At 40.3% G+C, this 27014-nt stretch overlaps 2 protein-coding genes across 4 annotated transcripts; both read left to right on the top strand.

Moving 5' to 3' along the window:
* Positions 1–5592: 5592 nt before the first annotated feature.
* Positions 5593–22422, top strand: top2a (DNA topoisomerase II alpha). Of its 3 annotated transcripts, none has more exons than XM_037755662.1 (35): positions 5593–5780; positions 7531–7677; positions 7932–8022; positions 8122–8185; positions 8362–8507; positions 9893–9990; positions 10080–10292; positions 10618–10791; positions 11113–11214; positions 11325–11462; positions 11561–11699; positions 11796–11953; positions 12121–12246; positions 12492–12602; positions 12955–13060; positions 13198–13307; positions 13407–13499; positions 13592–13706; positions 13802–13923; positions 15083–15231; positions 15373–15604; positions 15698–15832; positions 16034–16234; positions 16325–16520; positions 16827–16918; positions 17026–17169; positions 17886–17969; positions 18095–18301; positions 18451–18571; positions 19744–19899; positions 20279–20453; positions 20544–20599; positions 20697–20816; positions 21006–21238; positions 21947–22422. In XM_037755662.1, the coding sequence occupies exons 1-35, from the start codon at positions 5763–5765 to the stop codon at positions 22100–22102; spliced, it is 4728 nt and encodes a 1575-aa protein (XP_037611590.1). In that variant the 5' UTR covers positions 5593–5762; the 3' UTR covers positions 22103–22422. The 3 variants fall into 3 exon arrangements, with proteins under 3 accessions (XP_037611590.1, XP_037611591.1, XP_037611589.1); XM_037755663.1 differs by having other exon boundaries at positions 7528–7677; positions 19747–19899; XM_037755661.1 differs by having other exon boundaries at positions 5594–5780; positions 7528–7677.
* Positions 22423–22624: 202 nt separating this feature from the next.
* LOC119479053 (gap junction delta-3 protein-like) lies at positions 22625–26755 on the top strand. The gene is made up of 2 exons (XM_037754239.1): positions 22625–23256; positions 25321–26755. The coding sequence occupies exon 2, from the start codon at positions 25537–25539 to the stop codon at positions 26410–26412; it is 876 nt and encodes a 291-aa protein (XP_037610167.1). The 5' UTR covers positions 22625–23256; positions 25321–25536; the 3' UTR covers positions 26413–26755.
* Positions 26756–27014: the final 259 nt, after the last annotated feature.

Genomic DNA, 27014 nt, shown 5'->3' with positions numbered 1-27014 from the left:
CATTTTTCTTTTAACAGTTTGCTGCCAGCTATTTCATCTGTCACACACCTGGAAATTACTTATTACAGTAATCATGAAGCTGTGATTTCAATTTTCTCTTTTCCATCATTATTTCATTCTAGCTGAGCGTTTTCATATCCATACGCACGTTATGTCTTCATGCTCTACTTCCTGTCGATCACCTAACACCCACAGTTAGAGATGCAACTTGTCTTTGCCTGGAAATGATTACTCAGAAACACTGAGTTGAATTTACAAACTCATGATGGTGTGACCTCCGGAGGATGTCCAACCCTAACACAGGAACTTATCTCAAAGAACAACCTTTATAGACATTGTGAGTTAAAGGCTCAAGTTGAAACATTTAACCAATGAATTGTGGGTAGAGGTATTATTTGACTCATGTATAACACAACCATCTACTTTGCAGTGGGGCCTACATGTTCTGGATTTGACCAACTAGTCTCAGCAAGGGGCAAAAGACCACTTCATAGGAAAGGTTTAAAGGAACAGTGTGTAACATTTAGGGGGCGCTATTGGCAGAAATGGATTACAATATTAATAAGTATCTTTTCTTTAGTGTATAATCACCTGAAAATAAGAATTGTTGTGTATTCGTTACCTTAGAATGACCGTTTATATCTACATACAGAGCGGGTCCTCTTCATGGAGCCGGTTGCCATGTTTCTACAGTAGCCGAGAAGGGACAAACTTAACACTGGCTCTAGAAAGGGTCACTTGCGTTTTCACGTTTTTCACATTTTCACATCAGCAACCGTATCTCCTACATGATTGGCACACAGGATGAGTTTCAGGTGGTTGCAATCTGCAACCTCACCACTATAAGCAGCCAAATCCTGTACTGCACCTTTAAAACTGGGGTTAATATATATATATATATATATGTATATGTATGTCAAAAGCAACAAATATATATACATATACATATATTTGTTGCTTTTGACATACATGTACATATGTATGTACATGTATGTCAAAAGCAACAATCAAATGTCTCAAATAGCTCTTTTTTTGCTGACCCACATTTCAGACACTCGTATTTTCAAATCCATTTTCGAGAGTATTTTCAGCGAGCTCTGATGGTCCACTCATATATCTTATCTTTGGTGCTCTTTGAGATGTCGTGGCAAATTAAAATCAGTTGCTGTCTCGAGAGTGATGAGAGTGAGGCAGCAAACACAATATTTGTCTCCTACAGATCTCTCCTACAGTAAGAGTGAGCACAGCTATATTTAGCCTTATAAAGTAGTACAAACAAAGAAACAATAAAAAACATCTACATGCCATAAAACATATTCCCGTACCAAGTGCCCTCCTCATAAGCAGGAAATCTCAAACATCTACACTGCCTGCAGGGGAGCTAATAAAAGGGTGACCTGATGACACAGGGGTCATTATCCTGTCCATATCCTGTCACCCACAGACACCCAACTTAATTCACTGTCTGCAGTATTATAAATGCATTTCATTATAAAGCTTACACAACATTCATATAAAATGTTTCATTACAAAACTATATGATTACATGCCGTACCACAATTTCCAGAGCCAAAATGAAGAAAAAAGATGCATGTTGAAAAGCATCCTAATCACTGTCAACTGATATATCTTTTTTCACAAAATTTTCTTCTGGAACAACCTGTCAAGTGCTCAGCTGGAATCAGTGTCTGTTTACCTGTCACCCTAATATCTGTAAAGCAGCTCTATCCTTGTATGACTGACATCAAGCTGCAGCAAACAGCCCTTTTAGACAGCTATCAACAGATCTGTGACACATCAAGTTTCTTTCTTCCCCAACAGTGGAGCTGTATCAGGCCTCAGAAAAACACAGGGCCATCAATAAATGAACAGGAAAGCAGGTGGTACTGAGAGCGCGGGTGTCCATCTACTTTGCTAACGTCTCTCAGCAACTTCGGATGAGCGACTATTTTTGGACGCCGAGTACTTAGTATTGCCTGTTTCAAACTGCCCACTAGTACTAGATAAGAGGAAGTCTGTGTGTGAGTGTATTTCAAGGTTAGAATAGTAATGGCATAGTTGAAAACAACAAAATATGGAACTGTATTCTTTTAAAGGTGCTCTATATATGATATATCCAAAGCATTAATAAAGCAGCTAACAGCTATTTGCTATGTAAAGATGTAGTAAAAATATAAAGATAACGTTGTAATCCAAGCTTTTTTTTTACATAGCCGGGCCAGCGGCGCATGCTTTTAATGCATGTTCGTGTATTTGAGCGTGCCCCACTGGCTAGCTCATGGCTAAGCCATGTTGAGAGCCGTGCAGAGGCAATAGAACTGCACCCCAATTTCGCATTTAGCACCTTTAAATTACCTTAAGACTATGTACTCTTAAGATAAATACATTTAAAAGAAAAACACTGCTTATATAACAAGGAGCCAATGGAAGGTATTCTACATCAACATAACTTGAATTTGCCCAACTTAATTTGTCAGATTTTCTTGTAGGCTATTTGTACCACTTTACCATTAAAAGGAATAGTTCAACATCTTGGCATAAAGCCTATATGCTTATTTGCTCTCTTGCCGAGAGTTTAAAAAGATCAATGCCACTCTCACGTCTGTTAAATCTGTTAAATATGAAGCTACAGACTGAAAATGGGTGGAAACAGCTAGTCCAGCTCTGTCCAAAGGTACTGCACCTCTGAAACTCACAAATTAACGTTATATCTCATTTCTTTGGTTGTCATTGTTTTGTTCCTTTAGATTATGCTTCTGATTACAGTTTTGATGAGGTGAATATTTTATAATATATTAAGGTAACAGTGAATTATATCTTCCAAAATACGCAACACTCCCGTTCACAATTCTTCTTAAGAAAAGTACATATACAGGATCAAAAAAGTACATTTTGAGCCTATATTGTCTCATTGTCAGGTGAATCAAAAATATATTTTGAAGGCAGCACACCCGATCCCTTGTGTTGTTGTAGGCCCTATGAAAAAAAAAAAGGATGAGGGCAGCTGGCATTCTTTCTTAAAGACGATCAATCATTCTTTCAAGCTGAAGATACCGAGTGCAAAATCAACCTGTAACGTTTTCACCTTCATCCATGTGTGCAGCTGTGGGTGTATTTGTGTACATACACTCCACCACACCCGCCGGACTACAGCTCAAGCTCCTCAGCCCTATTATTATCATGCCAAGGTCAGATGAGTGGGCAACATAGCAGAGGAAGACAGATAAGTACGATAGAACGGTTAGATAAATCAGGCTACTGCATTTTCCATTCACTGATCCAGTCCAGAAATGTAAAGGCCCTGTGTTTGCTTAGTGCTGAATAAAATCCTGTCTTTTCTCTGTAATCCTGCACTTCTGAATCACTTTAGCTGACACGAAGGAAAGCTCTGCACGATGATACATAGCTGCAAAAACACATCAGTTGAGGGGCTATCATGAAACTACAGCGGCACACTTCTGGGGAGATAAAGTCATTAACCACTAAATAGCTTTTAGGCAGCTATTGTGTACGGTGTGTACGCGGGTGTGACAGAGAGATTGGAGGAAATGAGGGAGAGAGAGAGGTGGGAGGAGAGAAAATTGATAAATGAAGCAAATTTGGAAGTGAAAACTTTGGGGAAAAGGGAACACTGTGTGTGAGAAGCAGCTGTCACCTGCTGTAGGCCACTTTGGCTGATACAAGTACCTCGGGTGCTGATGAACACCTGACTTTTTGGAGAGGTGTTAAATTATTTGCCGACTTCGCAGGTGCAGCTTCAAGACGGGGATGTAAATAAGATGGAGTGTGCACAGATGTTGAATACTGCAGCTACTCTTAGCTCCGTGAATCCTGAACGTCATTATGCAGCTGTGGGAATATCACAGTTTCTCTGATCTCTGTAAATCCTGCACGATTATACAGCTCATATTAGGCTTCAAAGAACATGGGAAATGTGCTATACAGTAGCTTTGTGTGACATGCCATCAATAAAGACAGGCCTATGAGTTGGTGACCAATTAAGTTAGACATATATAATTTCCTATGAAATAAGCTTTACAAGCGCTTTCATGAAAGTGTGTTTAATAATAACCAATTAAAAGTTCTGAAAGACAAAAAAAAAGGTCTGTTTTGCCACTGAATTGACATTTTTAAGATAAGTGGCTGCACAGTACAGTACATAGCTACAGTGCAAGTAAAGTGCTGACTTACAGGTTTACTAGCGTTTACATCAATATCCAGTGAACTGTGCGGAAATGGTTGCCCTTTGCTTTTTACACATATACCCCAAGGGTAAATGAGCTGTGATTCAGACACTGCTCACCCAATAATCATCTCCAAACACCTTTAAAACTCAAAGTCAGCACTCTAATCTCTGTTTCCAGTTCGCAGTAGTAGACTACAGCCAAAATGATAAAACACATATTACTGTTCATATAACTTACTCAGTGCCCATTCTATAAATTAATATAGGCTATTAGCTGTGCATGTATATATAGACCCAGCCATAATAGTGGCTTTTTGGGGGAAAAAAGTGTATGTTTTGTAAGATATTTCTTATTGGTAGACCAATAATATTGCTTCAGCTCACCTTTGTCGGTGTTGGTGTATCTATTGTAATTTAATCTTAAACATGTATGGTGTGCGTGGTAGGTCCATATGAGTGGGGCTTCTATGAACCATGACAAAAATAATCAGTCATTCAGTTAATCAATACAAAATGTAATGTTTATTTCCAAATAGGCCAGTTATTGCCAAATCTGAATTGAATGGACTGTTTTTATGAAGAACAATAAAAAAATGCTTAGTTTTCACCTGTTACTCTCTCACCAGCAGACTGAGGAACAGTTTTTTCTGGCAGGCCATCAGACTTTTAAATAGATAATTCATACGACACTTTCTCTCACAAAAAGTGCAATAAACAAGTGCAATATCTCAATCATATATCTTATACTGTATATACTTTATATGTTCTTAATATGCCTGTATATGTTCTTAATATGCCTTGTACAAAGTATTTCCTTTTATAATTGTAATATAACTTATTATTTTTAATGGAGCTTCACACAATTGTACTTGTATAACCAGCATGACAATAAACATCTTGAATCTTGAATCTTGAATCTGCTGTTTGTATTCTAGCATGTATTCTATATAGGCTACAGGCTATACATACTGTATATACAGTTTATATAGGGTTACAGTTTATATAGGGTTACCCTATATATATATAAACTGTATGTATATATGGTATATATATATTCATATACATACATATACTATATATACAGTGTATATGGTATAGATATATATATACATATACATACATATACTATATATACAGTATATATGATGTATATATATATACATACATATACTATATATACAGTATATATATATATATACTGTATATACAGTATGCATGGTATAGATGTTTCTATTCTATTCTTTTCCATCTTGGGAAGCTGATTGGCTGTGAGACACAAGGTGGGCGGGCTCATGCCTCTTTAACCGTCACTGATTGGTTGTTTACTTGAAATCGGGAGTTCTGCGTTCCTGATTGGAGGAGAGCATCAGAAGGCTCTTCGTTCTGATTGGTTAAAATATCTGGCGGGATGTTGTTGCCTCCAAGTTTTGAATTTTCAAAGTGTTTCTCTTCATTCAAGCGTCGACACGAATTAGTGCAGCCAGGCAGCAGCTTAGGTGGTGTAGTTGGTTAGCTAACGTTAATTAAAGACGTCTTCGATAAGTTATTGAAAGCAGTAACGTTAAATATAAGAAGAATGGCTGAACCACTGAAGGTAACTTTACTGAAACTTCATCATGTGCTGCTAACCTGCTAATGAATGTGGAGCTACCTAGCAGCTAATGTTATTGTTAGAGTAGCTGCAGTGAAACTTCTTAGCTCTGCTTTAACATCTTTTATTAGTAACAACTTTAACATAATTATCGTTAACACACTGGTGAAGAAAAGAACAATGTTTGATGTCACTAACTCTCCTCAAGCATGAAATGTGATGTAGGCCAATACATGTTTAGAAACCATCTGGCTCACAGTGAGCTAATGTTATGTTGTATTTCTTCCTAAACAAACTAAGAAATAAGCTTTCCTTCTCACACAGCAGACCATGAGGTTGCACACATAATATAATGTTGCATTCATTTAACGTCAGCATCACAATTGAGTTGAATTCAGCAGTTTAAAGTTGGCTAATGCTGCAGATAACAGGTCCTGAAGACCCCAGGGGGACTTCACTCACAATGTGACATTATCATTGATTTGTCTATAGTGTGTGGACGACGTGTCATTTTCAAAATTATAGATAGATAGATAGATGAATACTATAGATAGATAGATAGATAGATGGATAGATAGATAGATAGATAGTAACTGTATTGATCCTGAGGGAAATTCAAGTTTCCAGCATCACAGTTCCATAGTGCAAAACATGTTAGTAAAAAGGCAGTAAAAAAGTTAGTAGTGCAAAGTACAAAAAAAAAAAAAAGGAGATGAAGAAAACTGAATATAGTACAGTGTAACAGCTGTGATACAGGACTATTAAAAAAGTGAATATAGTGCAGAAGAGACTGTTAAAAATGAGTATAATGCAGGTAACTCCAGTAGCTTAGTCTATGAAAGTGCACTGTATGCATTATTATCTGTCCTGCAGACCGTCCTCCTTAGAGAGGTGTTGTACAGTTTGATGGCTCGGGGGACAAAGGATTTCCTGAGTCTGTCTGTGGAGCACTTGGGGAGCAGCATCTCCCTTATTGTCTGCAACCAGTAAACCACTGTATAAACATCTGCCCTCCTGAAGTGTCCTTGAGCAACACATTGAAATCACATCCCAGCAACTTCAAGGGGATGACATTTTTTTTTCAGTAGACATATTTTTGTGTTCACCAATTTTTCTGAGGTTTTGTCTACATTAAAACTCAAGAATCAAGTAATTACAACCATGTGGAGCTGTTTGAGTGTTATTGCAGATGCTGTTGGTCATTGTGTGGAGGTTACTTGTAACCAGGGAATGAAATTAGCACCTGCCACCTGCCAAATACAGGGTAAATGTTGGCTGTGGCAGGTGAAATTTTAGCATACAATGCTATTTTAACATATAATTATTAAATTAGGTTTATAATAAAGTAATTTCGATACATTTTTAAGTAAGTACTGGGGTAATTTTGCAGTAATTCCAAAGAAATTTCAAATAGGTAACTTGCTAATTATCACCTAATTACTATGAAATTTGCAGATCTGTAAAATGAATTGTTACCAAATATAGTCATGGATTAAGGTTACATGATATATTCCATAATTCTACAGTCTGGTACCACTGAGTCTGTGTTTACAATTTTTAAGCATTCTACCTAGACTTCAGAAGTGGCAGACAAAAACAAAAATTAGTGGCTGGTAGAAATGTTCAGTGACCTGCCACAGTGGCAGGTGAGGAAAAAGGTTCATTTCAGACCCTGCTTGTAACACAAACTCCTGCTGCAGTCTTGACTGCAGTGCCAGAAAATTAAAAGATAACCCTGTGTCATTCACAGCAGACGTTCTTTGAAAACAAGCCGGTGGAGAAGACGAAGAAAGATCCAAAGCGCATGTCTGTGGAGAGGATCTATCAGAAGAAGACGCAGTTGGAGCACATTTTGCTCCGACCGGACTCCTACATCGGCTCTGTAGAGCCTGTCACTCAAGTAAGAGGTCACACAGCAATGTCTGTGTCTTTTGAAATTGATGGCTTCTCTAATAAACCTTTATTGATTTAAGTCCTTGGGTAAATCTCACAGGAGCTGATGTGAGCGTGGACTATTTTAGATATTTTCTGAAGAATTTTGCTCTCACTGCATGGTGCATGATGTTGATTAGAAGAACAAAGCACTAATGGTTCACATTATACAAATTTAATACCTGATGACCTTTGTAATGACTAGTTGATTTCTTTCCTCAGCAAATGTGGGTGTATGATGAGGAAGAGGGACTGAACTGCCGTGAAATCTTGTTTGTGCCTGGGCTTTACAAGATTTTTGATGAGATCCTTGGTGAGTAAATAGCTCTAATTTTACATGGTGTTTTAATAGACAAATTGTTGACCACCTATTAGCGGGCCTACTATACTGATGTTTTAATTCTTTCAACAGTAAATGCAGCTGACAATAAGCAGAGGGACAAGAGCATGTCCTGTATCAAGATCAACATTGATGTGTGAGTAATATAAAATATTGCACGACCAAGATCTCAAAATATCTTATAATCCTACCACAGTGTGCCTTTGCTTGTAAGTTGTCAGATAACCTCAACTCATATCCAGCTCAACTGTTCTCCTTGGTATCACAGCAGCACATGACCAAATGTGTGTGTATGTTTTCTTTCCTTTTTAGTGAGAACAACACCATCAGTGTGTGGAATAATGGAAAGGGTATTCCTGTGGTGGAGCACAAGGTGGAGAAGGTGTACGTGCCTGCTCTCATCTTTGGACAGCTCCTCACCTCCAGTAACTACGATGATGACCAGAAGAAAGTCACTGGTGAGACTGAAGACTCTAGGAAAATGTTTTAACAATTTGGGTTTTTATTTTTCTAGTTTAAGCCATCTTGGCTTTTGGTCACGATAACACTTTTCTCACCAATGAAGTTGCAGAGATCTAGGCATGCAATGACAATGCTAGGCTCAACTTTACAATAGAGTCCAACAGCGTGAGCAACATGTGCAGTTAAACAATCAGACAAAACCTTTAACTATAATATCTAAACTATTTATTTGGAAGTGGAAATTACAGCAAAATGTCTGTTATAATCATTTGAAAGTATGATTCATAATTATTATTATTATTATTATTATTATAAATACTTACATAGACTCCATTGTAAGAGGAGAGTTTACACATTCCCCGTTTCAAAAAAGATATTTCATCTTAATGGAGGACCGGCAAACTATGATAACATAAGATCCGAGTAGTCAATCACAAGTTTCATCACAAAACGATATTATCGATTCTTTGGACAACGTTATGATATTTGCTGACATCACAAAGTCTGCCACGTCAATTAACTTCAGGGGCCTGCGATCGATATGAGTAGATATCATATGCCCATTTAAAACAATCAATTGCATTTATATCAACTCACTAAAAGCAACTACAATATGATATGACATTTTTATTACTGTGCTCTGTAGGAAGGAAGTGCACTTGGATGGAAATGGTGGTGCAATGAGAATTTCAAAATAAAGGCGTATCCTAAAGGGGAACCACGTCCATTTTTTCAAAATGTATACACGTTTTTCCAATGGCCTATGACAGTCCAAAAATATCAGTAAACATGAACAACTCTCTCCCAAATCCAAAAACTAGAGTACTAAAACTCAAACTTATGATGTCATAAGGTATAAAGTGTGGAACCGAAGATGTTATAGGTGACACTGAGAGCATCGAGGGGAATGATCTGAGTATATGGGAACATTTTCTGTGTCACATCTGAGAACACTACCATACAATAAAGCTCATTTGGATATAAAAAAAGAAAACAAACATTCTGTGGGTCTTGCAAAAACAGTCTCCAATCATTGTCTATGGAGCAGCTTCAGACTTTATACTGTATGACATCACAAGTTTGAGACTTACTTCTCTGGTTTCTGGCTTTAAGAGAGAGGAGTTCATTTTCACAAATATTGATTGCACTTTCCTAGGCCATGGAAATAACATACTGAATTCTTAATGTAGGTGATGTTTCCCTTTTAAAGATGATGATATGCATCAATGTTTTCACTTCTAGTAGTCAACAGAAATGTAATATTAAGCCACACATAGGGTTTTGTATAAACAAGCTACAGTCATGTTTGGTGTTACTCAGTAGAGCATGACATTTTTCTAGTATCCTAACCCACATCTTCATACCAATACTTGTTCTTTAGGTGGACGCAATGGATATGGTGCTAAGCTTTGCAACATTTTCAGCACAAAGTTCACTGTAGAGACTGCCTGTAAACAGTCAAAGAAGTCCTTCAAGCAGGTAGGAGGCAGGCTGAAACCACATTTGCTATTTTGTAATCAGTGTAAAGGGAAAAATGTAATTTCACGGTATGTCCATGTTTTCCACAGACTTGGCATGACAACATGGGCAGAGCAGGGGATTATAAGATCAAACCCTTTGAGGGAGAGGAATACACTTGCATCACCTTCAGTCCCGACCTGGCCAAGTTTAAAATGAGCATCCTGGACAAAGACACAGTGGCTCTGATGACCAGGAGGGCCTACGACATCGCTGGAGCCTCCAAGGGTGTCCGTGTGTTCTTCAATGGCAAGAAGCTGCCAGTAAGTTACCGTGCTGTTTCACATTTCTGTCTCACTTTCTGCATTTTTGCTTTCTGTCATCCACCCATCTATCAGCTGTCTCTTAAATTAGAAGTGGGTTTTAATTTGTCCTCTCAAATATCATTTATTAGATTCAAATTAACTTCAACAAATGTCAAGACAGCCTCCACAAACTCCATTTTCAATTTTGAAGCTGATTTAAGTTTCAGGCTAACCTCCTTCAGCTGAGAAAATCTTTTGAAAATATAACCATATAACTGATCATTGCATAAGCCTGTAGGGGATACATTTTGCGATCAACACTAAGATCACTCTTGTGCTCCAGCTTACAGGTTTCCGTAGCTACGTGGACATGTATCTGAAGGACAAGGTGGACGAGCTCGGCGGCGCCCTCACCGTGATCCACGAGGTCGTCAACGAGCGCTGGGAGGTCTGCCTCACCATGAGCGAGAAAGGTTTCCAGCAAGTCAGCTTTGTCAACAGTATTGCCACAACCAAGGTAATTTCACAGTGTATGAAATGGGCTTTAGTGATGAATTGAGTGTGGGTTATGACCTCAATGCCAAACTAGTAATTTCATTTTTTAAGTAGTCTGTTGGAATGCTGGGCGCCAATTATAATTTTATCTTAATTCGTCAGCCCTGTTTAAATTTACATCACATAGCAGCTATGAAGCATTTTAAAGCTGACTGAACTAGTAGACCAGGCTCCTTTGGCAGCAGAGTACAAGGTTGGCTGCTCTCCCAGCCACTTTGTGTCACTATGATTAAGACTTATGTCATTTATTCTCTAAATGGGATCTTGTGTTTGTTCTCTGCAGGGAGGGAGGCACATTGACTATGTTACAGACCAGGTGGTTAGCAAGCTCATTGACGTGGTGAAGAGGAAGAACAAAGCTGGGGTGGTCATCAAGCCTTTCCAGGTACAGTCATCTCTCATATTTTTTTTTTTTTTTATATGAAGCTGAAATTCCAAATATTCTCCTGTTAGCAGAGCACATAATTGTGCATGCTCCTCTCCCTCTCCATCCAGGTGAAGAACCACCTGTGGCTGTTTGTCAATTGCCTGGTTGAGAACCCCACCTTTGATTCTCAGACCAAAGAGAACATGACACTGCAGCATAAGAGCTTTGGATCCACTTGTTCTCTCAGCGACAAGTTCATTAAACAGGTGCCAACGAAAAACCACCACCGGCATTGTGTTCTTACCCTCAGCAGTGTAATCATTCCGATATCACACATCCCTCTTCATTTTTTTGTTCTCCGTAGGCCACAACCTGCGGGGTTGTGGAAAGCATCATGAACTGGGTGAAGTTCAAGGCTCAGACCCAGCTCAACAAGAAATGCTCAAGTGTTAAACACACAAAGATCAAGGGGGTGCCTAAACTGGACGATGCCAACGATGCAGGTATTGTATACCATGCCTTTTTTTTTCTCTTCTGTCAGCCTCATGAGAAAGTAAGCTGAGCTGCCATCATCCTACAGTAACCATGTTCTCCGGCAGGTGGGAAGAACTCCATCGGCTGCACGCTGATCCTCACTGAGGGAGACTCAGCCAAGACACTCGCTGTGTCTGGGCTCGGAGTGGTCGGCAGGGACCGCTATGGCGTCTTCCCTCTCAGAGGAAAAATGCTCAACGTCCGGGAGGCCACACTCAAACAGGTCAGGCCCACAGTCATTACATGGCAGCCACATGTCTTATAAGTCATATCGATACTAGGTCTGTATCGTTTGTATTTACTTTGTATAGACATGTATTGAGCATCATATGTCTGTAATTTAGTTCAGCAAACAGCTGAGAATAAAACTCGTTTGGTCTCCCTCATCAGATCATGGAGAACGCTGAAATCAACAACATCATCAAGATCCTCGGCCTTCAGTACAAGAAGAACTACAGCGACCCAGATTCCCTCAAGACACTGCGTTACGGCAAGCTGATGATCATGACAGATCAGGTGCGGCAGCAGTTTCATTTATTCTCATCTCGGACGTCTGTTTTTTATTTTTTAGTGAATCCAATTTGTATTCATTTTAAACGTACTACTCTTTAGTGCTGTCATAGAGCACCGTGTAAACTTTTTCAGGGTTGTCACCCACTTCATTATAGGTACAGTGATGCATGCAAAAGTTCAAGTGGTATTCATCTTTAGGTTTACTGATTACATTGATGTGACTGGACTCTACTGTGCTTCTGTGACAGGATCAAGACGGCTCCCACATTAAGGGCCTGCTAATCAACTTCATCCACCACAACTGGCCATCGTTGCTGCGCCACAACTTCCTGGAAGAGTTCATCACCCCCATCATCAAGGTACATGGTCTCTGAAACCACAGGATATTTTGGTCTGTGTTTGACAAGTTATTCTACTAATAAGCTAATATTAGTAGCTAAAGAATTTGAGGATACAGCATATATTGTGAACCAAAGTACTGGAGGAGTAGTAAAGTAGTCTCCCTGAATTTGCAACAACGCTGCCATCTGGTGTCAAAACCACAGAAGCACTTTCTTATTGACAACAATTCTACCGTTTATATAAAAATCACACTTCTCATGAATCCTTTTTGATGATGGTTAGCCTATATTCTATCCTTATTTTACCATTTTGTTGTCAAAGGTGAGAAGACAAAAAGTGATTGCATATTTCTTTTTCCCTCCTCTTTAGGTAACTCTCAAGAAAACTCAGCTGTCCTTCTACAGTATCCCCGAATTCAACGTATGGAAGGAGAGCCAGGCCAACTACAAATCTTGGAAAACAAAATACTACAAAGGTTTGTGATAAAACCCCCTGTGTGGTAGTAAAGAAAGACAAGTAAGCAACCCTTCATACCTGACCAATGTCAAGGTTATAGGCTTGAGTGTCATTATAATGGCTCTTTCTAACCTTTTGTGGCCTTACTCCATCCAGGTTTGGGAACCAGCACATCGCAGGAAGCCAAGGAGTACTTCTCTGATTTTGAGAGACACCGTATCCCATTCAAGTACGGCGGACCTGAAGACGATGAAGCTATTACCCTTGTAAGACGTTACCCATCTGTTTCATATCATTTCAAACTTCCTGGCTAGGATATAATTCGTAGTTGGAGTGCTAATATTTGATTGTTGTGTTTTGCCCAGGCCTTTAGCAAGAAGAAAGTGGATGAGCGGAAAGAATGGCTGACCAACTTCATGGTCAACAGACGCCAGCGTAGGGCTCACAACCTGCCTGATGTAATTTTCCAAAAGATTGCTGAACTCCATGTGCTTTATTGCTGTTTGTCTGTTAAGTTTCACCGTATCCATCTGTTGCCGTCTCTTCACAGGAGTTCCTGTACGGTCTGTCCACCACGTCCCTCTCGTACAACGACTTCGTCAACAAGGAGCTGGTACTTTTCTCCAACTCTGACAACGAGAGGTCAATCCCCTGCATGGTGGACGGTGCGTGAAATGATTATGATCACCAAGAATACGTTTGCAAATCTTAAGGGAAATGTAACATTTAATGTGTGTCTGCATTTATGTGTGTGTCTCAGGTCTGAAACCAGGCCAGAGGAAGGTGCTGTTTAGTTGCTTCAAGAGGAACGACAAGCGGGAGGTGAAGGTGGCCCAGCTGGCTGGCTCGGTGGCTGAGATGTCAGCCTACCACCATGGAGAGGTGAGATTACGTTACACTTTGATAAGTTGATTTTCCCACATATGTTTACAATGCTTATGATTTTTTTTGTAAAATTTCTGAGAAGCTTTCTTTGCTTGTCTTTTTAATGTCTAAAGTAGCCTGTTGGTTTGATGTCAGGCTACAGCCAGTTGTAGAGTTCATTAGTGGTGTAACGAACCGTAGTTGATACGTGATCCGTACGAAACAAATAAAGTTTTACTGCCGATCCTTATTGGACGATATTCAGTAAAAAATATGCGATCGGGAGATAGGCAATGCTTTCTAGTTGCCGATCCCTGATAATGTTACATTGTGAACAATATATCCATGTTGAAATCGGCAGGAGGAGAGCTGGTAGCGTTGACAGCACTGGAGCTAAGTGCTAACATACGGAGGTTCCATTGAGTTACATTATGGTGCATTCAGGCTCTATTCAGTAAAACGAGTATTGAGTAAATTCTAAAGTTATCATGAGGAATCTTGTAAAATGTACTTTTTGGCCTGAATCTTGAATAAATATAGTTGTTTAAAGGAGATGTTTTCACAGCAATATAAAATAGATAACAGAGATAGATATATGACCTGTTTAACTTCCTAGCTCTAAGCAGCTTTTAAGACAGAATTACAACTTTGAAAGCCAAGAATTTTTTAATCAATAAAAATACAATATTTTGTTTCCTAATCATTTGAATTGTGTTTTTATGCAAATAACCACTATAGATAACTATAACAAAGTACATGTATTTCAATTTAAAAACAACAACAAAAACGATCTGTATCGCCCAATATGGCTCATCGACGATAGGCAATCTGCATCTGCCGTAAAAAAAAACATGATCGGGGCATCTCTAAAAGTTTGCTCCCTCTTTTTTTCTGTTGAGCCGATCCGTGGCTCAAAACTGTAATACGATCCGAACCGTGAGTTTTGTTATCCGTTGCACCCCTAGCTAGCGTTCATGTGTTGAGAAAACAATAGTTTGTTTTTTATTTTTTTTTAATAGCTTGGCTTGTATTTTGCTATCACACATTGTATGTCGTTTGCTTTCAACTTTTACATTAATTTGAAATTGATACTGCCATCTTGGCCTTGGTCTTCTGCAAGCAGCATCTTTTGATAAAACTGTTGATTTAATCCGTTCAACTCTGTTCATTTTTTCAGATCTCTCTGATGATGACCATTGTAGGTTTGGCCCAGAACTTCGTGGGAAGCAACAACTTGAACCTGTTGCAGCCTTTGGGTCAGTTTGGAACCAGGTTGCACGGCGGCAAGGACTCTGCCAGCCCTCGATACATCTTCACCATGCTCAGGTCAGCAGCCTCCTTATAAACTACAAATGATCTGAAGCTACAGGCCTCGCGCACACATTTGAGAATGTGGGGGAATTAATTTTTTTGGTTTACCTAGTCGGTGATTAACTAAAAAAAGTTCTCCAAACTGTCTCCTTCTAGCTCTCTGACCCGCCTTGTTTTCCCAACTGTGGATGGCAACCTGCTCAAGTATAATGTCGATGACAACCAGCGCGTAGAGCCGGAGTGGTACATTCCCATCATCCCCACTGCGCTGGTGAACGGCTGTGAAGGTATCGGCACAGGCTGGGCCAGCAGGATGCCCAACTACGACATACGAGAGATCGTCAGCAACATCCACCGCATGCTCAATGGCGATGAGCCTCTGCCAATGGTGAGCACAAGAAAATGGCTGTTGTTGCTATCTTGTGTATGTTCTGGTGTACAAATCAGATGATGAGGGTGCCTTTTTGTTTTCCTCCCATAGCTTCCAAACTACAAAGGCTTCAAAGGCACAATTGAGCAGGTGGTGGACAACCAGTTCATCATCAGCGGAGAGGTGGCCATCATCGATTCCACCACCATTGAGATCTCTGAATTGCCCGTCAAAACCTGGACACAGGTTAGTCACTAAAGCTTTGTCCTTCATATTAGTGATGTGTTCAGGATGTTCCATCATGTATATTCATCATAGATGGAAGAAGTCACAGTGACGGCAACCATTGGTCTGTGGACTGCCATTAAATTAATGATTTTTAAAGTACTTTTGCGACCAATTAATTTACCTCTGTATGTAATTTCCCGCTGTTCTCTGTGGTTTTAGACCTACAAGGAGAACGTGCTGGAGCCAATGCTGAACGGCACAGAGAAGGTCCCCTCTCTGATCACAGACTACAGGGAATACCACACCGACACCACCGTGCGCTTCGTGGTCACAATGACGGCAGATAAGCTGAGCGAGGCGGAGGCTGCTGGCCTCCACAAAGTCTTCAAACTTCAGAACACCCTCACCTGCAATTCTATGGTAACTGCTCACACACCTGCACACACAGCTAATGTTTCAGTGACAGATCAAGTCTCGTAGCTTACTATAAAATCGTTTTTTTTTTTTTAGGTTCTGTTTGACCACGTGGGCAGCCTGAAGAAGTATGAGTCTGCGCTGGATGTTCTCAAGGACTTCTTTGAGTTGAGGATGAAGTACTACGGGCTGAGAAAGGATTGGTTGATCGGCATGCTGGGGGCAGAAGGTGCTAAACTCACCAACCAGGCCCGCTTCATCCTGGAGAAAGTCCAGGGAACCTTGGTCATTGGTTAGTAGCTTCAACTTTTGTTTAAAGCATACACTGCTGCGATTTAATTTGAAGGACATACAAACAGGAAAGATGAGTAGTTTGTATTTTTTTTTTATTTTGATTAATCATACATTGCAAGTTTTAACCTCAAATTTAAATTTTGAAGAAAAGCTATTTAAATGTTTTCATGTGGAACAGCTTCTGAAATTGTAATATTCCTGGAAATCACAATTTAGATGATCATTTTAGCCATAATTGTGGAGACCTAGAATGTGTTTAGATTTATTTTGATCATAACTCTTAACACTATCCATCTACTTGTAGAGAACAAGCCGAAGAAGGAGCTGATTCGCATGCTGCAGGAGATGGGCTACGACTCTGACCCAGTCAAGGCTTGGAAACAGGCCCAGGAGAAGGTAGGACACTTTGAATCACATGGCGTTCAGCTACGTTAATGAGGAATGCTCAATAATCAGCCTCCACTCCAGCAAATAACATTATGTGTTTGTGTTTCTGCTCTTAGAATGTGGAGACGGTGGAGGAAGAGACGGAAGAGACGGAGGAGGAGGACACCAGCGGGCCAGACTACAACTACCTGCTGAATATGCCCATGTGGTACTTGACCAAAGAGAAGAAAGACGAGCTTTGCCGACAGAGGGACGCCAAGGTGTGATGTTCAGCTCTGCTGCAATCTTACCGACTTAAAATTCTAAATTCAAATTAGGGTTGTCAGAGTTAACACGATAATAACCAGTTAACGCAAATTTGTTTTAATGCCACTAATTTTTTTAACGCATTAACTCAACTTGCTTTTTTAGGTTGTCACGGTCTCAGTTTTAAAGCTAGAGTGGAGATACTGGCATCACATGAAACTAGAAAAACCTAAGGAATCCATTGGTACCAACCATGTAATACTAGCTTGTTGCGAAGGAGGCTAAATAATGCTCCAAACTTGCGCTAAATTTTGGCGAGGAAAAGCTGGCACGGCCATTTTCAAAGGGGTCCCTTGACCTCTGACCTCAAGATATGTGAATGAAAATGGGTTCTATGGGTACCCACGGTAACTATGGGTCTCCCCTTTACACACAAGCCCATGCCTGTTGGGCTTGAGTTTGCCATGTTATGATTTGAGCATATATTTTCATGCCAAATGCAGTACATGTGAGGGTTTCTGGACAATATTTGTCATTGTTTTGTGTTGTTAATTGATTTCCAATAATAAATATATACATACATTTGCATAAGGCAAGCTTATTTGCCCACTCCCATGTTGATAAGAGTATTAAATACTTAAAAATTCAATATTTTAATCAATTGACAGCCCTATTTCAAATCTCTCCTTTGTAAACGCAGTTCATTTCTGACCCAACTGCTGTTTTGTAGTTGACAGAGCTGGACACCCTGAAGAAGAAGTCTCCAGCAGACATGTGGAAGGAAGACCTGGCTGCTTTCTGCGAGGAACTGGAGGTATTGGCACCACGGTTTTAGAAAAGGGATTGGCAATATTATAACCCATATGAGCATGCATGCATACTGAGCACTGATCCATTGACAAACTTCCCCCCCCCCCGAATAATCTACGTTGTGCACAGAACATTGAGGCAAAAGAAAAGGAGGTCGCCGACATGCCTGTCGTTAAAAAAGGTGGAAAGGGCAGAAAGCTGAAGGTGAAGCAGGAGACTCTGCCCACGCCGCAGGGTCGCCGTGTTGTCCCGCGCATTTCCAGCACCATGAAAGCTGAACTTAACAAGAGGGCTGATGTTAAGAAAGGAGAAGGCAAGAGGGGCAAAAAAATCAAGGTATGATTTTATTTTATTTTTTAATTAAATTAAATCACACTACAAAAAGTCTATCTTAGTCTGCCTTGATGTTTTTATAATTTTTTCTGGCACAGCACTTTCCAAATGACACTTAACATCTAGCTTGACCTTCTTTTCTATAATCGTAGAGTGAAGATGTAGTGATGAAGATGGAGTTTGGAGACGATGCGGAGAACGCAGAGCCAAGCGAGGAGGTGGGCTTGGCTGCACGACTGAGCAAGAAAACTAAAACCCAGCCAAAGGAAAAAGGTGAGCGTGGATGAAGATGTCATATAACACATCTTGAGTTGATTTTGAGTTCAGAGGTTCAGAGCTGTCCACTGAGCTTGTTCCTTAAAGATTGTTAAATATATCAGACTGTAAAATTTCTCTTCTGTGATTGTATAATTTTATTAATTTCATATAAAAAGTTAAATTTCATTCAAACAAAATGAAAAATAAGTGACGTAAAATTTATTTTTGAAGCGTTGGAACATGTTTTATTCAACAATCACGATCAAAACATAATTTTGATAAATATAGTGTCCTGTTTACAGTGGAGATACCAGACTAATAACATACTCTGGTACAAGTAAAAGTCCTACATTGAAAATGTTACTTCAGTAAAAGTATATAAATATAATCAGGAAAATGTATTTTGAGTATTAAAAGTACTCAATGCAGAAAAATGTCCCCTGTGACGGTTATACTATTATTTACTACTATATTGTATCATTAGATTATTATTACTCAAGCTTTAATGTAAAAGCAGGATTTTTTACAGTTGTACAAATTATTACAAATAAATTAAGATTATTAGAATAATTAAAAAGAAAAGCAAATCTTCATATTTATGAATCAAAATAGTTGCCAATTTTCTGTCAACTAATTGATTAATCGACTAATCGTTTCAGCTGTTCTTGTATAAACAGTTGTCTAGTTTAAGTTAAATCAAAATATCATATTTTATAAGCTCCTATGTTTTGTATTCAAACATTTTTTATCTGGAAAATAACTAAATCTGTCAAATAAATGTAGTACAGTATTTCCCTCTGAGATGTAGTGGAGTAGAAGTAGAAAGTGAATGAAAAGAAAACACTGGTGAGTAAATGTACTTAGTTTTATTCCACCACTGCCTGTTTTAAATGTGCAACCAGTAAGCAACGGCTCTTTAGTGACATCTAGTGGCAACATGTGGCAAATACATCATTTGCAAACTTTATTATATCTACCCACACTTTTCTGAATTTTACAGCAGCAATTACTCCACACCCCCGCTATGGTAACAAACAGACCCAGGAGCCAGTAAAACAATATAAAGTTTGGATGCATGGCGAGATGGGCACACAGACCTTTTTTAAATACTCTATCTACTGTAATGAAGCTGCATTGCATTTTTTTTTTTTAAATTAAAGATGACTAAGAAACACCCTTCTCTGCAGCAGCATCAAAGACCGGCAAGCAGAGCACTCTTCGGTTCACACCCGTTGCCAAGGAGCCCAAGAATAATCCATGGTCGGACGAAGACGCCAGTCTGTCCGACATGGAGGCAGAGGAAGTGGTCGCCCCCAGGGAGAAGGTCAAACGCAAAACTAAAGGTGAATCTGCTAGATGGCCGTGACCTCTATCATTGCTTATCGGTAGACTGCAATCATCTATTACGGGAGGACTTTAGTAAAACAAACTACTATTAACTAGGGCTGACCTGAAGCTGCGACCGTTGCCATGGTATTCAACCTCCAAATCCCTATTCGAATGATTAATTTACATTTTTTTTGTTTATACTGTGTATATATATATGCAAATGCCTTGGCATGAAAAGAAAACACTCTTTACATGCTCTTTAGTGACATCTTGTGGTATATATAAATATGTAATAATAATGTAGAAATACCAAAATACCCCATGAAATAAGGAATAATCCCACAACATTGTTTGCGTTGCTAAATCCGACCATTCTGTTGCCTGTTTCTTCAGCTGCGGTGAAGTACAACTTGTCCGACAGTGAAGACGAATTTGATGACTGGGGAAAGAAGGACGCTCCAAAACGGAAAGCCGCTATCAGTGATGACGATGACAGCTTTTTGCCCGAGCCCACTGCGGAGAGCGACGCCGACTCTCCAGCCCCGTCCCCCAAAGCTCCAGAACCCAAGTGAGTATGAAAACGACTTGATGTATGAAGCTTCTTTCAGTCAAGTTATTTAAACTTTTTTAAATCAACTTTTTGTCATTTTCTACGCAGGAAGAAAACGTCAAAGAGCAAACCGACAGCTAAACAAGCTAAATCCAAGTCGAGCTGTAAGTATTTTCACGGGACGCTCGTGATAAGAGCTTGAGAAATGTTGGGCTATGGGTCTGAGGTTTGAATTATCTGCTCTTTGTGGTGTTTTTGCAGCTCAGTCCGACGATCAGGCGCCTCCAGCCAAGGCTCCAGTTCAACGTAAAACTAAGGAGGCTGCACCCAAAAAACCCGCCGCTGCCAGGAAACCAGCTGCATCCAAGAAGAAGGCTGCAGGTATTTAGACGAGCCTGCCGAGCTTATTTAGAGATTGGGGTTGTAACAGCAGTTGTACACATTTGTCAGACATGTTTCTGGTGAGCACACGTCGATCGGACACTTAAGTGCATGATGGTTGAAAAGAAACAAGTTAAATGCATCCTTCCCTGATCTGCAAAGTTATTTTTTCTTGTTAACTTCTCATAGATGTGAATCAGCCGTCCGTCTTGGATGCTTTTTCTAAGTCCAAACCTGCGTCCACCACGGCTGCTAAGAAGGTTCAACCTTCGTTCGACTCCGGTGACTCAGAGGGTGAAGTCAAAGCTCCAGTTACAAAGACGAAGCCAGTGATCAAACGCAAACAGGCCGCCAGCAACGACTCCGACAGCAGCTCAGGAGACCTCATGTCACGCCTCAAGGCCAAAACAACCGCCAGCAAGGTCAGTTTCATTCAACATTCTCATTTTACAGCTAAACAGTTCGCTAAAATGTGTTTCTGAAAACATTTGAGGCGAGAAATAGGCGTTACAGTAACAGAATACTGATTCACGTTTGGTCAGCACTGCTTAGTTTTACCGTTTGATCGGAGTTCATGAGTTTCACGAGCTGTGATTGACAGCTGCTGCAGAGACTGCTCGGCTCGGATTGGTTGTTTTCCTTTGGCGCGGTGCGATCTTGCAAATGCCATTAGGAGCGCTGGGGCCTCTATATGCAATATCTGTTCACCTGAGGAGCGCAGTGAGATGCCGCGGATCCCAGCGGGACGTCAGTTGAGTAAGTGGTCCTTAATGTGTACACAGGAATGTGTCCGTTTGCGGCCCAGACCACTTCTGAATGTGGCCTGAAAGATCCGATCTCAATGCGTCTCGAGTGCGGTCACACCTGTACTAAGAGCTGTCCACTTGTGATCCGATCACCAAGGACGCATGTTGGTACCAGGTCTGAACAGGGCCTAGGAGGACACAGAGGAACATGATTTTTGTTTTGCACTACTGTCAGGATAAAGTGACCGAAAAATAACTTTTGATCATATTTGCATCATATCATAAGTTACCTACTGCAGCTTTAATGGACCACATTATTCATTTAGGTATTGTAAGTCACTATGAACACATTTTAATCATTGAGTATTTTCTCTGTTGTTGCAGAAAACCAAGAGGTGGGATGAGGACGACGACAGCTTCCAGGTTTCAGACCAGGAGACGGCAGCAGCAGCAGCTCCCGCGGTAAAGCGGGACAAGCCCTCACGCGCCCGCAAACCTGTAGCCTACATCCTGGACTCTGACTCGGATGATGACCTTTAAATTTTACTCTCCAAGTCAGTTTTAGATTTTGTATTAAAGACAGGTTCTCAGCCAGTCTTACATGTAGTTTGTGCCATGTGGTTAATATGGCTTCGTTTTCATCACTTGAAGGATGGTTGCATTTACGCTTGTGGATGGTCTGATTCATTGTACCTGTCAAATAGCAGAAGTATATACAAAAAAAAAATACTCGTGTGTTACACCCGGTGTGCATTTCCAGTTTTAGTCTTAGGATTCTTGATATGTGTTTTGTCTTGTCCTGTAAATATTTCAATGGCTGTTTCATTTTATATTGAGAAAAATAAAGTTAACTTGCTTGTGTTGATGATTGTGCTTGGAGTTGTTACTCGCTTGAGGGCTAACGGACAGATGTGTCATCTGTTTGTACAAGTCTGGTTCTCAGCTTTCACATGTCACAGGGAGGGAGGGAGGAGCGTCAGCCGCACATGTAGATATGCGGTGATGCAACGGGGATCAGGTCATTTGGGACATTGGGATGGGTAAGTAACATTATATTTCCACCTTCATCAACAAGATATAGATAAATTATCTTCTTAAAACTGTTTTTGTTCACAAGTTGAGTTTGTGATTATTCAGAGTAGTAAAAAAACAAATTCTTATCTAGTTTTTCCAGTACAACATTAACGGACCGATCTAAAGTCATATAACTACTGGGAAACAATCATTTTATTGCTTACATCAAAGAATTGAACTTCAAACCTCTAACCTCAATTAAAAAGGTCAGGTGTATATTAATGCCTCTGACTGAATGAAGCACACTGTATGTACAATTAATCAGCTTTATGAAAGTTCTCGTGTTGACCGTAGTGTCCGGGGAAACTGTCGGTACAGCTTCCTGCCATTTAGGAAGCTCTTTGAAATGCTCATCAAGACTTTGCCTTTCTTGGGTAAACATCACTTCTGTCTGGGACGCTTGATGGCCACAGATTAGGACTGAGCAGGAATTTCCTAAACTGTTGCCGCCCTCTCGATCATTAGCCCGGGCAAACCTCAATCACAGAGAGAGTGAGGGGGAATATACCACGAGCTGGTGTTTGGATACAATTTTTTATTTGTTGAAATCTTCCAGCAGGACAGCGGGACAAAACAAACCAGAAAAGACGAAACAGGATTTTGAAGGATTATCAGAGAGGGTAGGTTTCTCATGTCCCTGCTTTAGGTAAATGCTAAACCTAAGGAAAGTTTCAGACCGGCAAGTGGCTCAACCAGCTGGTGTACTTCCACAAGTAGCAACTTGTAGCTGATGAAAACGGTTTTGTCCTCAAAGTTAAGGTTCAAATGTGCGTAGAATAACAAACATTACTGGATAGACTGGATGTCCCATTGTGGTGGTTCAACTGTTTTCTCTCAGAAAGACTGAGCCCAAAGACTGTATTGAGTATGATTAGGAAAAAAAAAAGCCACAACATTTGTTGTGATTGGTCAAAAGTCTTGAAATTTGGTACAGACATACTTTGAGGAAGTATCTAACGGTACAACTTTGAATTTTTTAGATCACATGTAAAATCTCACTTTTATTAGGGGTTAGGGAGTAGCTCTGCTGCCGGTCCCTCTTGTTTTTGTCAATCTTCTTCTTCCTTTTCGTCTTTCTGCCTAGGAAATCTACCTTCCCAAGCAAGAAAATAAACTGAACTTTGCACATAAATCCAGTCCTTTGCCAAACTTCCTCAACTGGCTTTGTGGGACAATAGTCCTGATGGTGGCGCTACAGCAAACGATTAAAGTTTAAGACTTTATTCACAGCAAATCAGCCTTATTTGCTAGCACTTTGGCCCTAAGTGAGCAGAACTGTCCAGATGCTTCAACCTGGCAGGAATTATGAAGTACATCACTCTGTTTTTCTCAAAAACTGTAAAAGTTATTAAACTTATCTCCTCCCACGTTTTACTCAATCTTCAGACTGTCCTCCAAAAACGATCCAGACAGATTTTTTAATTGTCAAAGATTGAGCCCACAGTGCATCAAAACAGTTAGTTTAAACAGCACTACTGCAAATTCTCGCTAAATAAAGCTCCAAAGTTCATGAAAATAAGTGAGCAAATTATCAGGTCATTGTAGATGTAGGGTGGTAAATTTCAGAATTTGATCTCAAAAACATTATTTTTTTATTCTATCCTCATGTGAACCATTGCAGTCAGTGGAAATCAAGCATTGTTAAACATCAGTTTGTCACTTATGGAGCAATCAATCTTTATTAAAATACATTTCATAGTAACATCTTTATTAGTGACACGAGTTTGAAATCTGCCTTTACATGCAACTCTGGTGATTGCCTGTGGTGAGTTCGAGACCCGATCGAGACAGAACGAACATGCGAATGCCTTAAAGGATCAATGATGATGGACCGTCTTGTACTTCTCACTTGTCTTCCTCCTCTTCCTTTTTTCATCCTCATCCTTCTTCTTCTTCTTCTTCCTCAAAATGCTCGGCCCCGACCCACAGCTTAGCAGCAGCTATAATTAATAGTCAGGATCTTTGAAAAACTAGGAAAAACGCTAACATTGTGTTTACGAAATGTTTTCCATATGAAATACATTTTTTACACATATTCATATGTGTGCATATCTTTGATATGCAACTTGTTGTGAGTTCATAAATACCAAATACTTGATTGTGCTCTTGTAGTTTCTGAGATACAGCTATTTTCTCATCATACTACTGTATATTTGGGCACATCAGACTACTGTTTTTTCCTAAAATATAATGGAGTCTATTGCAAAAACAGAACACAATCAAGTATTTGGTATTTATGAACTCACAACAAGTTGAATATCAAAGATATGCACACGTATGCATATGTGTGCATATCTTTGATCTTTTCTTATCATACTTTATCTAGTATTTAGGCACATGGGACTACTGTTTTTTTCCTCAAATATAATGGAGTCTATTACAAAACCAGTAGTCCCATGTGCCGAAATACTAGATACAGTATAGTATGATAAGAAAAACTCACTTTCCAGCTAAACAGTTTGACCGATTGAATTCACATCCGTGTTTAGGCAAGCCCAGAGAACACTTCCACCAAAGGAAGGAGGAAATTAAAAATGTCAGTTGTGGGCAATAAATGGGAGTACGGTCATGTGTTAAATGAAACCTCAAGAAAATGAGACCTATATAGGCCAGTGTTATTGTTTTATTGTCGTTAAATTGCTGTCATTGCAAGTGGTATAATCATGTTTCATTTTTTGTTTCAGGTCATCGGAACGTGAACACTATCACCATTGTAGACGCATAAACCCTGGGCCAACCTTTGACCTGCAGATTGGCCTGATTAGTCTCACTATGAGTCATGACTTGAAGATAATAAGAGACATTTTACTTTCTTTTCTTAACCACAGACAGCATTTGCTGTGAGACGGACAGGTGGACAGACTTTCAAGAAGAAGCCAAGACCAAGAAGCGCTGCAACCATGAGTGAATGGGGCTTCCTCAGTAGCCTCTTCGACAGCCTCCAGGCCCACTCGCCGATGCTCGGTCGTTTCTGGCTCTTACTCATGCTTGTCTTTAGGATCCTGATCCTGGGAACTGTAGCCAGCGACCTGTTTGAGGACGAGCAAGAGGAGTTTTCCTGCAACACCCTCCAGCCGGGCTGCAAGCAGGTGTGCTATGACCTGGCCTTCCCGATCTCCCAGTTCAGATTCTGGGTTTTTCACATCGTCCTCATCGCTACGCCTGCCCTGGTTTTCCTCATGTATGCCATGCATCACCACAACAAGAGGGACAGCTGCTCCAAAGCCAGCCAAATCAGCGGCCAGGACTACGGGGAAGAGCTCCGTTTGAGGAGGCTTTACATCGTTAATGTGGCCTTCCGCATATTGGCTGAACTCGGCTTTCTAGTGGGCCAGTGGTGGCTCTACGGCTTCAAGGTGGAGTCCCAGTTCCCCTGTAGCCGCTTTCCCTGCCCCTACACAGTGGACTGCTTTACCTCGCGCCCTGCAGAGAAAACAGTCTTCCTCTGCTTCTACTTCGGTGTAGGGGTGGTATCAGCCATTTCCAGCTGTGCAGAGCTTTTCTTCAGCTCCTTGAAGTGGTTCTGCATGAGCCAGCCGGCCTACGCCCCGGAGCGCCACTGCGTCTGCCAGAACCTCCAGAACATCAAGCAAGAGGAGGCGGAGGCGGAGGTGGAGGAGAAACCACGAGGAAGGGCAGCGTCAGAGAGGCTGCCCGGCAGCGTGAGGCTCAAGGGAGGGTCGCAGAGGAGCAGCAGCGCGAGCAGGAAGGTCTCCAGCATCGGCCACAAGCACAGTGGAGGCAAATATGTGAGCCCCAGGACATTCATGGTGTGACATTCAAACATGCTGCAATCACTTTATCTAAATGTTATAAAGATATTACTATTGCCTGTATGCCATTTCACTAAAAAAAGTATTAATGAGGGAAGGAGTTTTCTTTGATGGGAGACATCATAAGGAAGTTCTTGGGAGACAGTCCTTTAATCAGGAAATGAGCAGAAGACTGATGGCGCTGATAAGGCGGACACATTGTTGACTTTTGGTCTCATGAATCATTACAGAACATAAACAGTTCAGGAGGGAAAAAGATTCTGGATTACGTTTGTTTAACACTGATTGCTTTTTTTGTTTCAAAGAGAACTGATTGGACGCCCCTGAGCCACACCCTTGTTAACGGGAAAAATAGTACATTGTGTTATTCCAGATGTTTTGGACAGAGAAGTCAAAATCTATAAATGAAGATAACTCTCTCTGTAAACTGGAAACCATTTCTGAATTCTATTTTAGTGTTTTTTTACTTTAAAGAAATAGATATTTGCTTTTTTTTTTTTTTTTTTACTGTGAATTAGAGAAGCTCAAGTGAACTCATGTTCTTACCAGTGAGCAACTTCCGGCTCTGTAAAGTGAAGTCAATGCAGAAGTGCTTTAAACTTGCA

This window comes from Sebastes umbrosus, chromosome 20 (assembly GCF_015220745.1).
Source record: "Sebastes umbrosus isolate fSebUmb1 chromosome 20, fSebUmb1.pri, whole genome shotgun sequence".
NCBI lineage: Eukaryota > Metazoa > Chordata > Actinopteri > Perciformes > Sebastidae > Sebastes > Sebastes umbrosus.
This window is presented reverse-complemented; position numbering and strand designations above follow the sequence as displayed.